At 47.4% G+C, this 19690-nt stretch overlaps 1 protein-coding gene across 1 annotated transcript; it reads left to right on the top strand.

Moving 5' to 3' along the window:
* Positions 1-11398: 11398 nt before the first annotated feature.
* LOC121833589 (thiopurine S-methyltransferase-like) lies at positions 11399-14225 on the top strand. Its single transcript, XM_042287000.1, has 3 exons — positions 11399-11499; positions 11704-11796; positions 14024-14225. The coding sequence occupies exons 1-3, from the start codon at positions 11399-11401 to the stop codon at positions 14223-14225; spliced, it is 396 nt and encodes a 131-aa protein (XP_042142934.1).
* The last annotated feature ends 5465 nt before the right edge of the window (positions 14226-19690 follow it).

The following is a 19690-nucleotide window of genomic DNA, read 5'->3' as shown; positions in this document are numbered from 1 at the left end:
TCGCAACACCTTTTAATGCGATGCCTCAATGGTTACATCATCTAAGCAACGTCAGTATAAAATGCTCTGAGCAACGTCAAAGAAAAAGTTTGTAGCCGCAGACCGATAAGTTTAGTTTTAGATAAAGTGCGCGTCATAGTTTCAACGCGCGAACATTGTTGGTAAGTACCTTTCTTTGGACCCGCGTACATTCGGTTCAACTTGACAGCTGCACCAGCGTGAGAGCTCACGTCGAACACTTGCACACATATCTTGACTATGGCAAGATTTCTTGCCTTCGACTAGCTTGAACACTTCATCTGTAGCATCACGGTAGGTCTTGGTTGAAGCGACGATCGTCTCGCACACGGCAACAAACAGAGAACGACACGCTTTCTTTTATTTATACGCTACCGGTCTACGGGCGTCGCAAATCTATTCCCCTCTTGTCCGCCATGTTGGATAGATCGGAGCGCCCCCTATATTCGCTGAAACTCCTCAATCCCTGGAACAGTTTCATTCTTCTTTTTAATAAAACAGATAAATCCAGTTTAAGGCACCTCTACGCGTTCTACTCCCTTTCCTACCTAGTATAGGGTAAGGTGGGGGCAGAATGAGACGCGGTACAAAACGCAAGTTTGCCTTTAGCGGCGTCCATTCCCTAGACAAGCCATTGGAGTAGTTTCAAACTTCCCTGAGAACTGCAGTGGACTGTCCACTTTGCGTGCGCTAAAAAAAAAAAAAAAAAACTATCTGCCTGCAAGATTTTTCTGGAGACAACAAATGCGATGTTGAGGTTGACGAGTTTACGCTCCGCCAAAAACGCGCAAAATTCAAAGCGAGGTTTCGCTGCGAGACGTGCGCCTTGTTTGTCACCGACTATTCTGCCAAGGTCTATGCTGTTCAAAGCTACTGGCGCGAGCGCCTAGCTTCGTATATGGTTTAGTTTGCGTGAGAACACGTGCATATGATCTGTGAGATCACACCCAATTCTCCCGCCAGTAGCTTTGACAGCCTTGTACCCTATAGTATAAAACAGAGCATTGGGGAGGAGACCGAACAGTCACGCCCCTAGCGGCATGCTTCAGTTGTGTGGGCAACAAACCGAATTTTATTTTGTTGTTGTTGATCAGAGAAATTGAAGATGCCAATTCGAAGGTCGCTCCTCGTGCGACCAAAGCACTGTTAGGAGCGAAGAGCTCCTGCCCAGACCGTGCTAGGCGAGGTTCAAGTTCTTTGTTATTCTGTGTTAGTAGACACCGGGTTGTGTAGACAACAAGCTCGATAAGGCGCCCCCTATAGTTGGATCTCCTGCCCATTAGAGAACTGGCTGCCGCCATGTCACTGCTCGTGCGGGGAAGTCCGTGCAATTTCAAGCTTGCCAAAACTATCTTCACACGCGCGCTGCACGTGCTTGCGCGCATGGGGCACCAGTCGGGGCGCCATGCTTGCAATTGTGCGTTTGTGTGTGTGTGTGTGTGTGTGTGCGTGCGACAGCTGAGCGCGTGCCGATGGCGAGCTTCCCCAGTCCTTTTGCAACGTGCATTGCACACCATTAAGATTGCCGGTCTTCGTAACCTATTAATGTGAGTTCGTTTTGAGCATGCGCTCTAAACAGCCCCTACAATTATGGCGTCCCACAAGTACTCCCTGTAGTACCCCCTGTAATCAAAACCAACATTACTAAAACAGGCAGTTGGGAAACTCACCCTCAAAACCTGAACCGCTGGCGTCCACTAAGATCAAACTGAATAGACCATTTGCTCTATTACCCAAGCGTCAAGGAGAATGCAGGGAATGGTGTTCCACGCGCTGACACGCGCACGCCGTCCCCGTATAAAAGAGTCGAAGTAAATAACCAAAATAAAGCGTTGACGAACGCGCGTGCAAGATGCCATTTGTTTTAGGTATTTGCTTTAGAAAAGTTACTACTGCAGAGGCCAGCACGTGGCGCGTGGAACACCGATCCCTACTCTCTCCTTGATGCTTGGGTAATAGAGCATGATAGACCTATAGGCGTTTTGCAGCAGCTGTGCATGGGCGCCGCCATAACTGACCTTCAGTTTTTGTTTCCCCGTATTACGTTTACTTCCCTTCATTATTACCACAGCAGGCTTGGTCATTGCCATCCTAGATTTTATTCTGTCTTTCTCCCCAGCATTGGCCTTTGTGGAGGCTCGTCCACACAAATTTCAGTGGCTCGGTATCTCGGTAAAACAAGAGAAGGTCAGTAATGGCGGCTGTATTCTGGCGCGTGTGTAAAGCGTCTATTAAAGCCCCTCTATCCTGGGAAAAGTGGCGCCATTCATTGCTGTAGAAATGCTCGAGGCACGTGCCGCGTGCCATGCACTTCTGTTAAATTCATGGCGTCTGAAATCCAGCTCAGTCCTGCGCTGTGCCGCCATGATCTTCCCAAGGGCTGCAAGTTGCACGTGCCTCGTGCATCGACGAACATTGCGCTACTTTTGAAACATGAAGGGGCTTTACACTGCTGAATACGATAACAGCGCCACCCTTTAGCGACGAGTCAAAACATAGAAGTTGCTCTATATAGCTACTGCGAGATAGCCCGGCGAGATGGTGCCACCGGCCCTTGCGCGACTCGACGTGAACCAATACGTGCAGCCGTGTAGTTCCCGAAGTTGCCGCTGCGGAAGAAATGGCGGTGTAGCGATCGTGTTTAGTTTAGTCCTCAAGTACGAATCGGAGCCACATTTAGAGCGCAGCTCTTAGGCGCCCGTTGCCGAATTGAGCGGCGTCGGCGTCGGCGTAACTGCGCGTTGCTTCATGGGAGGTTTCCCATAATGACGTCACGCATAACGTCACGTGTGACACCACGAGGGTTACGAGGGAGGGAGCAGGGAGGAGGAGGAAGAAAACAATGAGAACAAGGGAGAGCAGAGGAGGAGGAGGAAGGAGGTAGAGTAGCGGAGCTTGGGAGGAGGAGGAGGAAAGAAGGAAGAGGAGGAGGAGGAAGGAGGATGAGGAGGGAAAGAGAAGATTAGGAGAGAGGAGGAGGTGGAGGGGAGGAGAAGGGAGGAGGTAAGAGGAGGAGGGAGGAGGTGGCGGAAGGAGGAGGAGGATGGAGGAGAAGGGAGGAGGAGGGGAAATGCCAGCTACCCGTTTTGCAGGCAAGTGATATCACCATTCACAAATCACAGAGAGGCGCGTATGAAAACATGGTGTTCTCGTTAGTCAAGTGGCCATCTACATGGGTACGGGTCTGTGCTGTACCCGTCGATCTCTGTGGCACGTCAGACGAAGTTGGTAAATTGTGTGCCGCCAAGATCGACAACAGCTTGCTCGTGGTAGCTCTGTATTGCTGGCCTTCAGCACTCACCAAATATTTCGCGCAAGATAAAGAACTTATACCGCACATGCAGGAAAACATACCATTGGCGCTGAGGGACGTGCACTCGCTGTTCTGCTGTGCCATCTCGGGGGAACACGCTTAAGACTAATGCTGAGGAAATCAAAAACGCCGAGCAGTCTTCGACAGAGCTTTCGACACTCATGCAGGAAAACATCCCATTAGCGCTGAGGGACGTGCACTCGCTGTTCTGCTGTGCCATCTCGGAGGAACACACTTAAGACTAATGCTGAGGAAATCAAAAACGGCGAGTAGTCTTCGACAGAGCTGAAAACAAGTAGGATGAAATCGAGAGTATCACGTGCTTCGTCAAAGTGTTGACTTTAACGCTGTCTTGCTTTTGCTGTCCTGTTTCCTGGCACCGGCAGAACTTAGACTGAGTGGAGCTTCCAGATGTGAGAACTATATTCCTTTCTCCGGACAAGCGGTGAGCTAGAAAACTACAATATATATATATATATCAGGGTGTCGAACCGGAACCGAACCGAACCGAAAACCGGAACCGAACCGGTATTTTTTCCGGAACTGAACCCGAACCCGAACCGTTATATTGTTATCGCGATGAACCCGAACCGGAAATGAACCGTAAAAAAAAAATAACGGTTACCGGCTCATGTCAAAACGGTTCGGCCACGCGCTGTTGACAATGAATGTGCTATCAATGCCATTTGTTTTTTAAGTGCCGTCAACTGACACACACCTCGCTTACATATTTTTCTTCTCCACTCAGTCTTAGGAATATAAACGCTGCATCCATGAATCTTGACAAACGCTGCATCCATGAATCTTGATATAGGAACCAGTATTGCGGTGGTCGTGGCTTGCACGGAAGAAAAAGAATTAAAAGGCTGTGCAAAAAAAAAAAAAAAAAAAAAAAAAAATCGCGTCACGGGATTTTATTTTCCTACAATCTCGTAAATCCTAAATGCTTCTGTGTGCTCATTCCATAACACGTTTCTAGAACGCGCGAGTTTTTGAAGCTTGCTTCCATCGGAATGAGAAAAGAAAAGGCTGTGGGAGTTTGATAATAATGCATCTGGTTTCGTATAGGCACTTAGAAGGATTACGAGACGGAATGTCCAACGAGCCTGAATGTCCAACGAGACGGAAGATCCAATGATGGATATTCAGGCACGTTGGACATTCAGGCTCGTTGGACATTCCGTCTCGGTTGGATCTTTCGTCTCGATGGACATTCAGGCTCGTTGTATATTCCGTCTCGGTTGGATCTTTCGTCTCGTTGGACATTCAGGCACGTTGGACATTCCGTCTCGCCTGTCACGTGCTAGAATAATTTTCCTTCTTAAATGTACAAACTTGTGTGTATATTTAGTCCGCGTTCCTGCCGGCATTGCTGTAGTTTCACCATACTAAAATGTAGTGCCACAAAAGGCGACGTTGACGGACCGACAAAGAAACAGAGCATACACAAATATTATAATTTCATATTTAGGAAGGCTTGATGGTTAGTTAGCTGAGTGCCGATGCGCAGCTATGTACCAATCGGTTAAAGGTGTCGATTGTACGACGCCAAGCGCTCTTTTGATTTTAACAGTTCAAATGTTTGGAATGTTCCGATGACATAGGTCAGCCAATTTGAAATATATAATAGGGATGCAATGTCCGGGTGTTCTAGTGCATCGGAATTGGGGGACGGCTATGAAAGCCGCGCTTCAGATCCCAGGAATTTCTAGTTCAGTCCTCATCCATGCCCATTTCGATTTATATAGATGAGCTACATACGGAGACCCGCATTGTAAACACATGACCGCCCGCCAGCGCCACTGACTATGCGCAGAGTCAATATTTAATTTTCTAAAAGGAGCTTTGGGAGCTGTGGGTGCGAGGCATCAAGAGTTTGCACAAGCGTAATTTCCCACTAATAAAAAAATATAGATATCTTTTTTAATAAAAAATCTACATCTAATGCGTCTGTAAATGCATGGGGGCGGTAGGGGGTGTGACCCGACAATTCCTGAGTAAATGCAGAACAATTGCGTGAATTTTACAAATTTTTATTTTTGTTCGTTTATCTCTGGAACAGACAACTACTCACTGTACACTGCAGTCGTCAGTAGTTTACATACGCATGCATTCCGTGCCAATAGGCTTGTATGTCAGTGAGTAGAGCGATAATACTAGTATCACGCAGTACGCAAATTTTTTTTTTTTGCATGTGACATGCATAGTGGTTTTCCGAAGCCCATGTGATTTAACTGGCTTCTGGAAGCTCTCCAAAGCTCGCCATTCTATCGAGGTAGTTCATGACGTCTTGGTAGGTGGGAGCTTGACTGCTGATAAAGGACGCGAACGCATCTATCTCGGCGTGCAGCAGAAGGTTCACACCCGGATGTACTAATAGCCTACATCATGTGTGAATATAACAATAGATCGTTCCACGTGGCTTTCTATTCTTGTAGGGTAAGCGTATTGCACCACGAATCCGGTCACTTCGTCGAAATTCCATTGGTCTCTGGACAACTGGAAGATGGACAATTCGTCGAATAGGGCAATTAGCCCTAGGCCGATTCGCAGAATGAAGAATGGGGCGAAAGTGCCCGTTTGTCGAACTGTCGAAAAGAGTTGATTAGGGTTGGGTCTGTAGATTGCCGGTGACAGTGGGGGTCAACAATAAGACCTTCTTTCCAAAAAAAGGGAGGATGACAAATGCAGCTCTCAGAATTGGCAAGGGTCCGATAGTGAATCGTACCCGGGTCATTCAAAATTATGAAAGTCGGTTTCTTCGTGAATATGTTCACTCGAAACTCTAGCATTATGAAATTTGGGAAGACCGAGCGAGGGGCTGACTTCCTGATACCGTGGTCATATGTGCACTTATAATGTGCGCACATGAAGAAATCACGGTCGCACTGTCGCAGCGGCTCTGTGGCAGAGTTAGAACCAGTTGAAATCCGATCACAGCCTTGGTATGCTACCTGGGCGCGTATCGGCGCGAATGCTGCATGCCACGTTACCAGAAAAAGCAGAAACGACGGAAGCCAATCCTAAAAAAGTATTGTATTAATTAATATTATTGCCTATTTGTTGCTTAATACATGGTTCACTGCGACAGCAATCACTTTGGTGGCCGAAGCATGCGAAACTAATCGTCGCGATAAGCGTCAATGTGCCGAATCCTCCGGGCAATCACCGGAAAAAGCTCACCACTTGAGGACATTACCTGCACAAAGGCTTGATGAAAGGAACGTTGTATTCTATCACTGATTTTGATATGAGGATCGAATTCTTGTTTCCGGGGACCGAGAAGTCCAATTAGAAATGTCTAAAACTTTCACGTTCGTTTTGTAAAAAAAGAAAACAAGAACTACTATTTAGTGTAATTACACATACTACACCGACTTCACATAACAATAATGATAATACTAAAATTCAATCAGGCGTTTTTCTCTCATGCGAGGGACATCATCTTTGCAGGTCTAGGGACACGAATAAGAAAAATACAGCAACTCGTACAATACGGAAAAACTGTGGCTGATGATAAGCACGATTAACGATTCTAAGAACTCTCGTGGGTCTCACATTTGTTTCCGCTCCAGAGGAACGACTCTTCTAAAATCAAACGCGTGACAGATTGTCAATAGTCAACGAGTTCGGTTTCTTATCTTGTTGCATGTGTGACCTTTTAAACGTCATTTTTTAAATTATAGAAATCATCTTTATATTTAGATATATAAAACGAACAATAAATGCATCGTTTTTTGGGGTTTTATAAAGTATACGAAATACACGAGCGTATTTTTAATTTAATTTTGGGGACTTCACAGAGGCAACGTCAATGGGACAAGCTCAGCGGCACACCAAAACAGCCGTGCATAAAAAATCCCGGTACTGAAAAGCCCGGTGCCGAAGCGACCACGTACCGATATGATCGCGTACCGATATCTCCGCACCGAAATGTCCCGTTCCCCATTTCATCGAACGCATTTTTCACCGCCGTAACTATCAGTAATACTACAATTCAACGAAGAAATGTCTTCTAAATTCTTTGCAACGTTCATTCTATATCTGTTGGATATTCAGACTCGTTGGACATTCAGGCTCGTTGGACATTCCGTCTCGGCTGGATCTTTCGTCTCGTTGGACATTCAGGCCCGTTGGACATTCCGTCTCGGTTGGATCTTTCGTCTCGTTGGACATTCAGGCCCGTTGGACATTCCGTCTCGGTTGGACCTTTCGTCTCGTTGGAGATTCAGACTCGATGGACATTCCGTCTCGATTGGATCACTCGTCTCGTTGTACATTCCGTCTCGCCTCTCACGTGACCGATTGGACATTCAGGCTCGTTGGACATTCAGTCTCGTTGGACATTCAGTCTCGTTGGACATTCAGGCCATAAGCGCTTAGAAGCCGCTTATGGCCTGAATGTCCAACGAGACTGAATGTCCAACGTGCATGAATGTCCAATCGGTCACGTGACAGGCGAGACGGAACGCTTATGGCCTGAATGTCCAACGAGCCTGAATGTCCAATCGGTCACGTGACAGGCGAGACGGAATGTACAACGAGACGAAAGATCCAATCGAGACGGAATGTCCATCGAGTCTGAATGTCCAACGAGACGAAAGGTCCAATCGAGACGGAATGTCCAACGTGCCTGAATATCCAACGAGACGAAAGATCCAACCGAGATGGAATGTCCAACGAGCCTGAATGTCCAACGAGTCTGAATATCCAAGGGATATAGAATGAACCTTTCAAAGAATTTAGAAGACATTCCTTTGTTGAATTGTAGGATTACTGATAGTTACGGCGGTGAAAAATGCGTTCGATGAAATGGGGAACCGAACGTTTCGGTGCGGAGATATCGGTACGCGATCATTTCGGTATGTGGTCGCTTCGGCACCGGGCTTTTGAGTACCGGGATTTTTGATACACGGCTATTTTGGTATGCCGCTGAGCTTGTCCCACTGACGTTGCGTCTGTGAAGTCCCCAAAATGAAATTAAAATTATGCTCGTATATTTTGTAGACTTTATAAAATCCCCAAAACAAATAATTTATTGTTCGTTTTATATATCTAGATATAAAGATGATTTCTATAATTGAAAAAAAAAAGACGTTTAAAAGGTCACACATGCTACAAGATCAAAGACCGAACTCGTTGGTTGACCATTGACAACCTGTCACGCATTTGATTTTAGAAGGTCGTACCTCTGGAGCGGAAACAAATGTGGGACCCACGAGCGTCCTCAGCCACGGTTTTTCCGCATTGTACGAGTTGCTGTATTTTTCTTATTGGTGTCCCTAGTCCCGCGAAGATGATGTCCCTCGCAAGGGAGAAAAGCGCCTGATTGAATATTTAGTATTATAATTATTATTAGGTGAAGTCGGTGTAGTATGATTACTCTAAGTTATAGTTTTTGTTTTCTTCTATTTACAGAACGAACGTGAAAGTTTTAGAAATTTCTAATTGGACTTCTCGGTCCCCAGAAACAAACATTTGATCCTCATATCAAAATCAGTGATAGAATACAACGTTCCTTCCATTAAGCCTTTGTGCAGCTAATCTCCTCAATTGGTGAGCTCTTGTCCGGTGATTGTGCGGAGGATTCGGCACATTGACGCTTATCGCGACGATTAGTTTCGCATGCTTCGGCCACCAAAGTGATTGCTGTCGCAGTGAACCATGTATTAAGCAACAAGTAGGTAATATTAATAATTCTTACAATACTTTTTTAGGGTTGGCTTCCGTCGTTTCTGCCTTTCCTGGTCACGTGGCATGCAGCAATCGCACCGATACGCGCCGAGGTAGCATACCAAGGCCGCGATCAGATTCCAACTGGTTCTAAATCTGTCACAGAGCCGCTGCGACAGTGCGACCGTTATTTATTCATATGCGTACATTACAAGTGCATATATGACCACGGCATCAGAATTTCAGCCCCTCGCTCGGTCTTCCCAAATTCCATAATGCTAGAGTTGCGAGTGAACATACGAAGAACCCTACTTTTATCATTTTGAATAACCCGGGTACGATTTACTATCGGACCCTTGCCAATTCTGAGAGCTGCATTTGTCATCCTCTCTTTTTTGAAAAGAAGGTCTCACCGTTGACTCCCACTGTCACCGGCAATCTACACACCCAACCCTAATCAACTCTTTTCGACAGTTCGACAAATGGGGACTTTCGCCCCCTTCTTCATTCTGCGAATCGGGACTAATTGTCCTTCTTCCAGCTGTCCGGAGACCAATGGAATTTCGACGAAGCGACCGGATTCGTGGTGCAATGCGCTTACCCAACAAGAATAGAAAGCCACGTGGAACGATCTATTGTTATATTCACACATGATGCAGGCTATTAGTACATCCGGGTGTGAACCTTCTGCTGCACGCCAAGATAGATGCGTTCGCTTCCCACCTACCAAGACGTCATGAACTACCTCGACAGAATGGCGAGCTTTGAGTGATTCGAGACATGGGCTTCTGAAAAGCACTATGCATGTCACATGCAAAAAAAAAAAAAAAGGAAAAAGAAGTTGCGTACTGTGTGATACTAGTATTATCGCTCTACTCACTGACATACAAACCTATTGGTAGGGAATGAATGCGTATGTAAACTACTGACGACTGAAGTGTACAGTAAGTAGTTGTCTGTTCCAAAGATAAACGAACAAAAATAAAAATTTCTCTCACACAATTGTTCCGCATTTACTTAGGAATTGTCGGGTCACACTAACCACCACCAACATGCATTTACAGGCGCGTTAGATGTAGATTTTATTTTAAAAAAATATCTATATTTTTTTTTATCAGTGGGAAATTACGCTTGTGGAAAACCCTTGATGCCTCGCACCCACAGCTCCCAAAGCTCCTTTTAAAAAATGAAATATTGACTTTGTGCATTGTCAGTGGCGCTGGCGGGCGGTCATATGTTTGCAATGCGGATCTCCGTATGTAGCTCATCTATAGATCGAAACGGGCGGGGATGAGGACTGAACTAGAAATTCCTGGGTTCTGAAGCGCGGCTTTTATAGACATCCCCCAATTACGATCCACTATACTTCGTTTCAGCTTCGGTACAGACGCAGCCAAAGCTACAAGCGCGAGCTCCGGGCTTTCAGCATCCCTGCCCAGCACGCGCGCTCGTGCAGTGCAAGCTCTGTTCTGGGCCGCATGCTCGCGCTTGTAGCATCGGCTGCGTCTGGACCGAAGCTGAAACGAAGTATAGAACACCCGTACATTGCATCCCTATTATATATTTCAAATTGGCTGATCTATGTCATCGGAATATTCCAAACATTTGAACTGTTAATATCAAAAAAGCGTTTGGCGTAGTAAAATCGGCACCCTTAACCGATTGGTACGTAGCTGCGCATCGGCACTCAGCTAACTAACCATCAAGCCTTCCTATAGATGAAGTTATAATATTTGTGTCTGCTCTGTTTCTTTGTCGGTCCGTCAACGTCGGCTTTTGTGGCACGACCTTTTAGTATGATGTATCTACGGCAATTCCTGCAGGGACGCGGACTAAATATACACACAAGTCTGTACATTTAAGAGGGCAAATTATTCTAGCACGTGACAGGCGAGACGGAATGTCCAACGTGCCTGAATGTCCAACGAGACGAAAGATCCAACCGAGACGGAATGTACAACGAGCCTGAATGTCCATCGAGACGAAAGATCCAACCGAGACGGAATGTCCAACGAGCCTGAATGTCCAACGAGACGGAAGATCCAACCGAGACGGAATGTCCAACGAGCCTGAATGTCCAACGTGCCTGAATATCCATTATTGGATCTTTCGTCTCGTTGGACATTCAGGCTCGTTGGACATTCCGTCTCGTAATCAGACGGAATGTACAACGAGACGAAAGGTCCAATCGAGACGGAATGTCCAACGTGCCTGAATGTCCAACGAGACGAAAGATCCAATCGAGACGGAATGTCCAACGAGCCTGAATGTCCAACGAGACGAAATGTCCAATCGAGACGGAATGTCCAACGTGCCTGAATTGAATACTTTTTCACCAAGATGGAACCCGAGCTTGTGTTTTTATTATGCAGTTTTTCATCCTTCAAAGCCAGCATGGTAGAAACGGAAGGAACGTCCGACGTGCCGCAGTCCGAGTTCTGGATCACCCGCTGGAACAACGGGAACACGCCGTGGCAACTTGACGGAGTTTATCCGTAAGAGCGCAAAAAATAAGATGACGACTTTGTTCAAACAGTGTAGCACTCCAATGAACCTTAAAAGGGTAAAAAAACTACGTGTTAACGTACTCTAAAAGGGCAATGAAACCGTACTTGGTTGCTTGCTGGTATGCATACATGCTTGTACGCGTGTCGTCCGAAAACAGCATCGTAGCATTGGTCGTCTGTCCTTTTACGCAGGCTCCTAGAGAAAAACCAGGACGTCATTCTCGCGGGAAAACAGAATGCCCAGGTCTTCCTCCCGATGTGTGGAAAGGCGCCTGACTTGAAATGGTGAGGGCGGTTATCGTCACATTTTCTGCCGCATTCGAAGCCGTTGACTCAGAAAAATAACCACATAACGCGGACAAAAAAAAAAAGAAGACATTTTTGCGTTTTTTTAAGCGGCTGTCACACTGCTAAACGTCATACAAAAGGCACGGTGTTGGACGCAGACAGGATGACATAATTATCTGCGGGCAAGCCACACGCATAGTTAAAAGCACGCCTGCCTCATGCGTATGTGCGCTTCGAACATGTCTAAAGACAGCGTATGTATGACTAATGGGACGTCACATGAGGAAGGACCATGCCTCAGGAAGTGTCTACGGACTATCCTTGGTAGGATGTATACCACAGTGACCCCGGCTTTAAACCGGGGTTAGACTGCTTAGACATCACATGAAAGACAGTCTGCATACAGATTCGAAGGCGAGTCTCCGCGTGATCTGTGCTTCGAATGCCGCATGGCAATGAGTTTAGGGACAGAACTTGGCCCGCTGCATTCGAACCAAGGATATTGCGGTGACTCGTGTTTGCAGACTCTCTTTTGTATGATGTATGAGCAGTGTGACCCCGACTTTAGGGTTTCAGTCGGCTCCCACAGACATAAACATTTGCAGGCAGCTGCGCTCCAAGGCTGTATAGTCTGCGGGCATCTGTGGTGTGGATAAAAATTCTTGGTTTGGGCGCCAGTCTGGTAACTGTGTACAAGCATTAACAAGACTACAAGTACACTGTAGCAAGACTTGATAATCATCAACGCTATTAGATTAGCTCAGTTACGGAACTGCTCATTACGCTGCTTGCGCGAGCAGTCCCCCCTTACCACCCCCCACCCCTTCCCTTTCTATCCTTACGGCTTGCCTCCCATCGTTTGACGCTTAACAGTTTGACGGGGACTACTTCTATACTGACTGCAATGTACATTATGAAATATCTATGTCTCGAAGCACAGCTGCCAAGATGGCGTTTGACCGTAATATATAGAAAACATAGTTTTGAAGTTAAAACCTAAATGGCGCTTTGAACAGCGGGACACGAATTGAAGCGAAGGAAGGTGTACCCTTCTTCCACGCCCCCCCCCCCCCCCCCCCCCCTCCCCTCCTCCCTCTGCAGGAGCCCCACAACTGAGCCAAAAGCCGAAAGCCAAAAAACGGCTCCGCCGTTTTTTGGCTTTCGGCGGATTCCTGAAAACTTTGATTCTTTGATTCAATGGATTAAGTACGGTTCATTGATCTGCACATATTCGTTCATATCCTCCTCGGAGACCACGTACGATGACGTGAAGTGCCCGTGTTGTATATATATATATATATATATATATATATGCCTCATAATGGACAAGATTTGCGCTTTTGTGCCCCAAACGACATTAATAGCAGATTCGCCCAGCACCTTTCGTCAGCATTGCCGCCAGCGCCTCTTGCAGCTCTTCACAGCAATGTGCGATGACAGCAGACGCGTCCAAGACGGACGCGTCTGTCGCTTTGCGGTGCCTCTTGTCGTGCCTCACCAAGTTTTCCGCTCTGGGCGGGGTCAGGGATCAACTACCGATGACGTCATGCGCAAGCCCTGTTTTCTAGGTGGTATTGCTAGGACACATGTAGAGGATAAAGATGTGGGACGCCCCACATGCCCACTGTGCCCAGGTGCACTATAAGAATTAGGCAATGCTTCTTTTTTTACGTGAAACTATCTTTGGCTACCTATTCGGCAGTTCGTGAAGCTGAGATAAAACCATGGCCGCGACGCTCGACACTGATTTGCTGACGGGTGGAAGAGGAGGATCGAGGTGCTCCACGCTGATTGGTTACCGGGAAGCCGTGCGATCAGAGTGGTGGCGAGGAGGAGTGAGGTAGGCGACGAGGAGCTCGACCATCAGTGCGCACTGAGGAAGGAATGCTCGCGAGTCTGGAAGGCCCTGGAAGATTGCCAGGTTTATGATTATGGTTACTGGTAGTGTCGATTCATTCCAGGAGCAACCATCAGGTGTACTACACATGGCACGCCTTATGTACCATGTGCACATTCCTTGGAAAGAATAGTGCGTAGTGTCAATATGTTTTTTGTTAAGATATAATAATGTATTATTGTTTTGTTATTAAGATATCGGCATCGCACCTCATATTTTTGACACTAAAACAAAAATGCTGCGCTAGTAGACTCTCGGTTCATGTGGGATGTACACTATGTCACTTTGATTGTAATTTGATTGTAACGCATCGATCGTCGTGATCAGGTTCTACAGCAAGGGGCATCGCGTCGTTGGCGTGGAGTTCCTTGAAGCGGTTGCCCGGGGCTTTTTCGTCGACAACAGCATCCCTTTCGGCGAAGCCGAGTGCCCTGTACTCAAGTGCAAGATTTTTCAGGTAGATTTTTTAACCGCCTCGACAATTCAATACCGCAGTACCTTCCCAGGCACACCCGCCACAATCAAATAAGTTTTTTTACAGCGGAGCTGTTAAGGGCTAGGTTCCCCAGAATCGTGTCCGGTATGTCGACACCAACCAGCCTGGACAACTACCGCCATCTATAAACGACGGCGGCAAGCACACAACCAGTATGGTTTCCGCCGTCGCTCGTAGATGGCGGCAACCTTTTCAGTTATAATAGAAGAATGAATAGTTGGTCACGCTGGTGGGAATTGATCGCAGGAACCAGCGCGAAGAACAGACGACTACGAAGAAGAAGCACACAGTGTATCGAGTACAGCTCCGCTGGTCCTCCTTTTTCACGAAAGTGGAAAGGCTGAACGATTTTTTCCTACAGTTATATCGGTAGATGAATAACCTATAGAAAGGGACGGCGGATTGCGCCACTTATCCACTGTATAATTTTGATCATAAGTATAGTGTATGTCTCGTACGCCGAGCAAGTGTTCTAACATGCGTCTTCGGCGCATCGAAACGCCGAGGGGCGGGCCAATATAAGAGCACCTGGGGGATCGGTGGCCGAGTGCGCTTTAAACCCCTCTATCCTGGCAAAGGTGTCGCCATTCATTGTTGTGGAAATGCTCGAGACAGGAAGAACATGGCGTCTGAAAACTAGCTCAGTGCTGCGCTGTGCCGCCATGATCTTCCCAAGGGATGCACGTTGAACGTGCTTCGTGCATCGACGCACCTTGCGCTACTTTTGAAACATGAAGGGGCTTTAAGTGGGCTAGCGCACACCAGCTCGGAGCGCCGCAGAACCCAAGGATTCTGGGTTCAATCCCCAACCCTGCCCGTTTCGATTTGGATAAGCATCGTACCGGCATGCGGTCGTGTATCACTACTGCGTAATGCACGTTAAAGACCCCAGCTAGCGGTTGTACTGCAGTGGCTAAATTTCTCATCCACAGCTGGGAGACTCGTCGCCCGTTGAGGCAGACCAAGCTCTGTGTACACATACGCATACCCAAATTTTTTTTTTTTTTGAGAAAAGCCGAGTGCGTTACCTTGCACAAGCACAAAAAGTATTGGCGTTGGGAAAAGAAGTCATGATCAATGTTACTGGAGCAAGCTCAGTTTCACAGCTCCGCCTGCGGCGTGGGTTCAGTGGCGGTCACGAGAACTAGTAGCGCTGCAGTCGAGTCTTACGGCCGAATTCAGAAACCTCACTCAAACTACACTCAAACTGAAGGGCCCCTCCACTTCCTCGAGGATGTAGAGGGGCCCTTCAGTTTGAGTGTAGTTTGAGTGAGGTTTCTGAATTCGGCGGTTACTTCCGGATTGTCTAGCCCGCCAAGTCTGAATAGCAATACCCGAGCTTGGTCGAGTTGGTGATTCATTCTAACACTTCACAGCGCAAGGAAACAGACGCACACAAAAATAAATTTCAAACACTCAAAGAAAGAACTTTCACGCTGTGCTGACAGTCATCTCTGTGGTGTATTACACTTCATCTTCAACATCTTTTTTGCTACTATACACCTTTTCCGTCTAACTTCGACCCAGCGCGTAATGTGCGTAGCCTCGACTCGGCGACTCGGCGCACAGCGGGAATAGTTCTTCCGGTTCTAAAACTTCCGGTATGCGGGAGCAGGCCTAGCCGGCTGGCAAGATGCTGAAGTGGTGCGCGTTAAATGGGTTTTGAAGCCCTTGACAGCGAAGTGAGTTGAAATAAGGTGGGTTAATACGTCGATGTATCATGTCCGCGCATATTTCGTCATCGGGCTGCCACTGTGCAGTCGTTGGCTGCAGCAGCAGTTTCCGAAAACGGAAAATAGCGCGCGACAAATTGTGCACCGAACACAAGAAGTCGCAAAGCGAATGCGGCTGTAACGTATACACTTTGCATCGCTTCCCCGCTGATATCAGTGGGGAAGCGATACAATATCAGCACATAAAAAAAGCAAATAGCCAGTATAGAAACGGACATCTACAAGTGCAGTAATAGGCCTCGACAAGTCAGATGTAGAACGAATTTTGCAGCTTGTGGTGCAAATGTAAGACCCTGGGTATAATGATTGTTATTGGCTACTCAAGTTTTGTTTTTCATTCCGTTCTTTCCTACGAGGATGTGCACTATAATTTTGTGTGTTGCTCGGTAGCTACGCCCGTTAAAATACGTTAATGAAAACAATACGAAAAGAGGGCGCAAAATCGTCGTGGTCGTCGTTCCCCCCCGCTTCCCCCCCCCCCCCCCCCCCCCCTTTCACCCCCATCTCCTGAATAGTTCCGACGCATCTGAGCGTCATACGAAGTACAGATGTCCCGGTAACTAGCGATTGTACCTTGACGGTGCACCATAACAATAAACCGTTCGGCCCGCGTCGCCAACTCCCATTGTGAGTATTTCTACGATTAAACGATGATACTTTTATTCCCAGGGTCGCCCTCGCTCGCGCATAGAAACCCACCGTTAGTCATTCGCAGAAGGCTGTCATTCTTCACAAACAACAACACGCGAAGGGTAAACACTGGTAAACGTCCTCAGGAAAAGTGAACATGCCTCCGATTTCGATTACCGGCGACGCTGGCGACGAACCTCTCGGCGCTGTTGGCGCAACAACGGGAGCCATGAAGGCGAATAAACACGCCAGAACACAAGAATAATTCAGACTTTCAATAATAAACAAAGTAAGAGCTTACTAAAGGGAAAACAATGAAGATACGATGCACGGGGTCAATGGGGACAACGCCGGAGCTAGGAACAACGCTGCTCTCCGCGTACCAAAATGGGTGCGCAACAACCGTACGCCAGACGGCGCGGCTGTCGCTGCAACACACAAGATGGCGACGACTACGCGGAAAAGGTGTATACACATGGAAGTAAAAAAAAAAAAGAAAAAAAAAAACAAGGAAGAAAAGGAAACTGAAAAAGAAAAAAGAAAAGGAACAAGCTCTCAACACGGTGGGTAGCAGCCGACGCGCGAGACAGGGAAGTAAGATCCGACTGCAGCGCCACTAGTTCTCGTGACCGCCACCTGGGCCACTCGCTTCCGCAGGCGAGAATAGGGGGCTGTGAAACTGAGCTTGCCCAGTAACGTTGGTCATGATGAGAATGATGATGACGATAATGATGACGAGATTTATTGTAAGTAGGTACTCTCATAAAATTATGGATAACAGCAGACGACGCAACTGTCGTCTGTAATTAGCTAGCGTTCGCATTCGCCGGCAACTGCCACATGTAATAAGTCGTTTGGTACTGTAGACTCCGGATTCCTAAAAAAACTTGTAATATTGTTACGCGCTTACTCAACAAGACATTTCCGAGTAAAACGACGACCAGATATAGAAAGCCTCGCTGCGGCTAATTTGCTTTTCCCTTTGAATTCCTTCGAAGCACATGTTGGTCTTTGTTAGAAGTAGGGCTCGCACATTGGCAGATCGTTTTGTCGTCCAAGGTTAATTGCTTCTCTGCTGTTTTTTTCTTTCTTTTTGTTTTTCTCAGTTTTATCGAGGAAAAGGGCGATAGCCGGGCGATGTGTGTGCCTCATTTACGATGCAAGTCACTACCCCGGCTTGGGAATAGGAAAAAACGAGAATGGTTGAACGAGATTGTGTCGACACTTATGGCTGGGATCGAATTATTAGATGTTATTTGAACAGGTGTGCGACGGGAGTGCGACGCCCCAAGCTTGGTGGATCCAATGTGTCCTTACTCTATAATTTTATATTGTTCAAGTGGAAAGTCAAGGTCGATAGTATTCAAACGAATACAATTGATTCGGCTTCCTGTTCAGAATGTCTCTTCCCTAGACGGTTCACCAGGTCCGTCTTCCGCAAACACTTTTCAATAGCTTTGAAGTCTCCGTCCGCAGTTCCGCGTGGTGCACCTGGGTGATCTTCAACGGTTGACTGGGAAAGACCACTACCTGCATGGCAATTGCAGTGGTTCTTCCGCTCGTCTGTACTTACCGAGCAGGCAAGAGGCATGTGTTTAATATCTTCCCGTGCCCCACAGTGTTGACAATTGGAATCGTTGATCATTTGGAAGTTGCTAAAGTGTGAATTGGGTGTTTGTGCAATCTGATTTCAAGCAGTGAAGTAAGGGCGCACCTCACTTTTGGAATCCTTTAGAGAATTTCAGGTGGTGGGCGATCATTTGCGGTACTGAGTGACGGTGGCACTGTAGGCAATATGCGTGGATGAAGCGACGTGCTTCATGGAACCGCAGAAGGGAGATTGTGGGAGAATTTGTGTGCCTTATTTGCAAGGGAATCAGACCTCTGGTTGCCTGAAGCTCCAAGCCTGTGGCTGCAAGGCTATTTGGCCACCCATCTTAACCTTACAACAGCCACCGTTGTTGCCATTGGCGGGGTTTGCTTTTCCGGTTCTCCAAGAAGATCCCAGGCCACCCAGGATTCGGTCATCATCACTGGCCTACTTGCAGCGCATCGCCTCTGCACGCCTAGCCTTCGTTTTCGCCCTCTCGGCTTCAGTCTTTCATGGCCGACCCCGTCGCCGAGCAGGAGCAGACGTAGATGCGGCATCCGCACTCGTAGAAGACGACGACTCAGAAGAGCGCCCCGCACTGGTAGACAGCACCGCATCTTTTGCACACGTGCTTTCTCACGGCGGCTTGCGGCGGCCCGCGGCTGGGTACGCATTCTCAACAGACTAACGATGACGACAAGATCGTAGCACCACTGGGCGGACTCGCGGCGACGGACGGAATCGTTCCGTTCCTCTGCGATGGATGGAAATTGTTCACTCCTCCAGTCAGATGAGCCTAAATCATATGAATGTGACGTCTTGACCCTATCGACCAATCAGGATTTTTGCTTCACGACCGCTTTTTCAGCACGGCACCGAGGCCGGCGCGACACGAGCTCCTAAACACAGCCACTTTATTTATTCACTTTTAAAGGCCCTCAGGAGGGCATTACATAAGGGGAGTTAAATGGTGTAACTGAACTGTGCAGTCAATAAAGCACTGTTAAAGTGAGTAAACACACATAGTAAAATTATACGTAACGACACTCAGACAAAAATGGTAACTAGAAAGGTATTAAAAAACAGTATACGCATAAGTGAGATTTCACCTTTTGATTTAAAGAAAATTAGCTTTTAGGGCTGAGCAAAAGTCATCGGAGCTTTTTAGTGAAACAATGAAGTGAGACAGGTCGTTCCACTCAACAATCGTCCGGGGAAAAAGCAGTGGTTAAATATGTTAGTGCTACCGGGTGAACGGGCGATTGTTCGGAAATTGCTGAATCGGGCAGATGAACTGAGGTTAGGATGTAGTAGTGCCAGTGGCCTAGCTGGGCCATCTGGCACCCGGGGGCCCTTAGACCCCCCCCCTTCACTCCCCCGAGATCTCAACCAACGACTAAAGCGAAGAGGGGCGGAAGGGGGTGGAAGGGAGTACCGTGTGCTCCAGAGGTGGCATTCCCCCTCCCCCACGTAGCTGGGACGCCTTGTACCCGCGGTGCAGAGACCCCCCCCCCCCACCCCTCCCCCCTGCTACGCCACTGAGT

The sequence above is a fragment of the Ixodes scapularis genome, unplaced genomic scaffold, assembly GCF_016920785.2.
Source record: "Ixodes scapularis isolate PalLabHiFi unplaced genomic scaffold, ASM1692078v2 PGA_scaffold8__174_contigs__length_109621045, whole genome shotgun sequence".
NCBI classification, from domain to species: domain Eukaryota; kingdom Metazoa; phylum Arthropoda; class Arachnida; order Ixodida; family Ixodidae; genus Ixodes; species Ixodes scapularis.
Note: the sequence above shows the minus strand (reverse complement) of the source record. Positions and strands in the feature narration are given on the sequence as shown.

Bases quoted from the DNA above. Each gene is read 5' to 3' on its own strand.
- LOC121833589 (XM_042287000.1), top strand. From the start codon at position 11,399: ATGGTAGAAACGGAAGGAACGTCCGACGTGCCGCAGTCCGAGTTCTGG. The intron at 11,500-11,703 runs GTAAGAGCGCAA...CCTTTTACGCAG, and splicing joins CAACTTGACGGAGTTTATCC to GCTCCTAGAGAAAAACCAGG. The intron at 11,797-14,023 runs GTGAGGGCGGTT...CGTCGTGATCAG, and splicing joins AAGGCGCCTGACTTGAAATG to GTTCTACAGCAAGGGGCATC.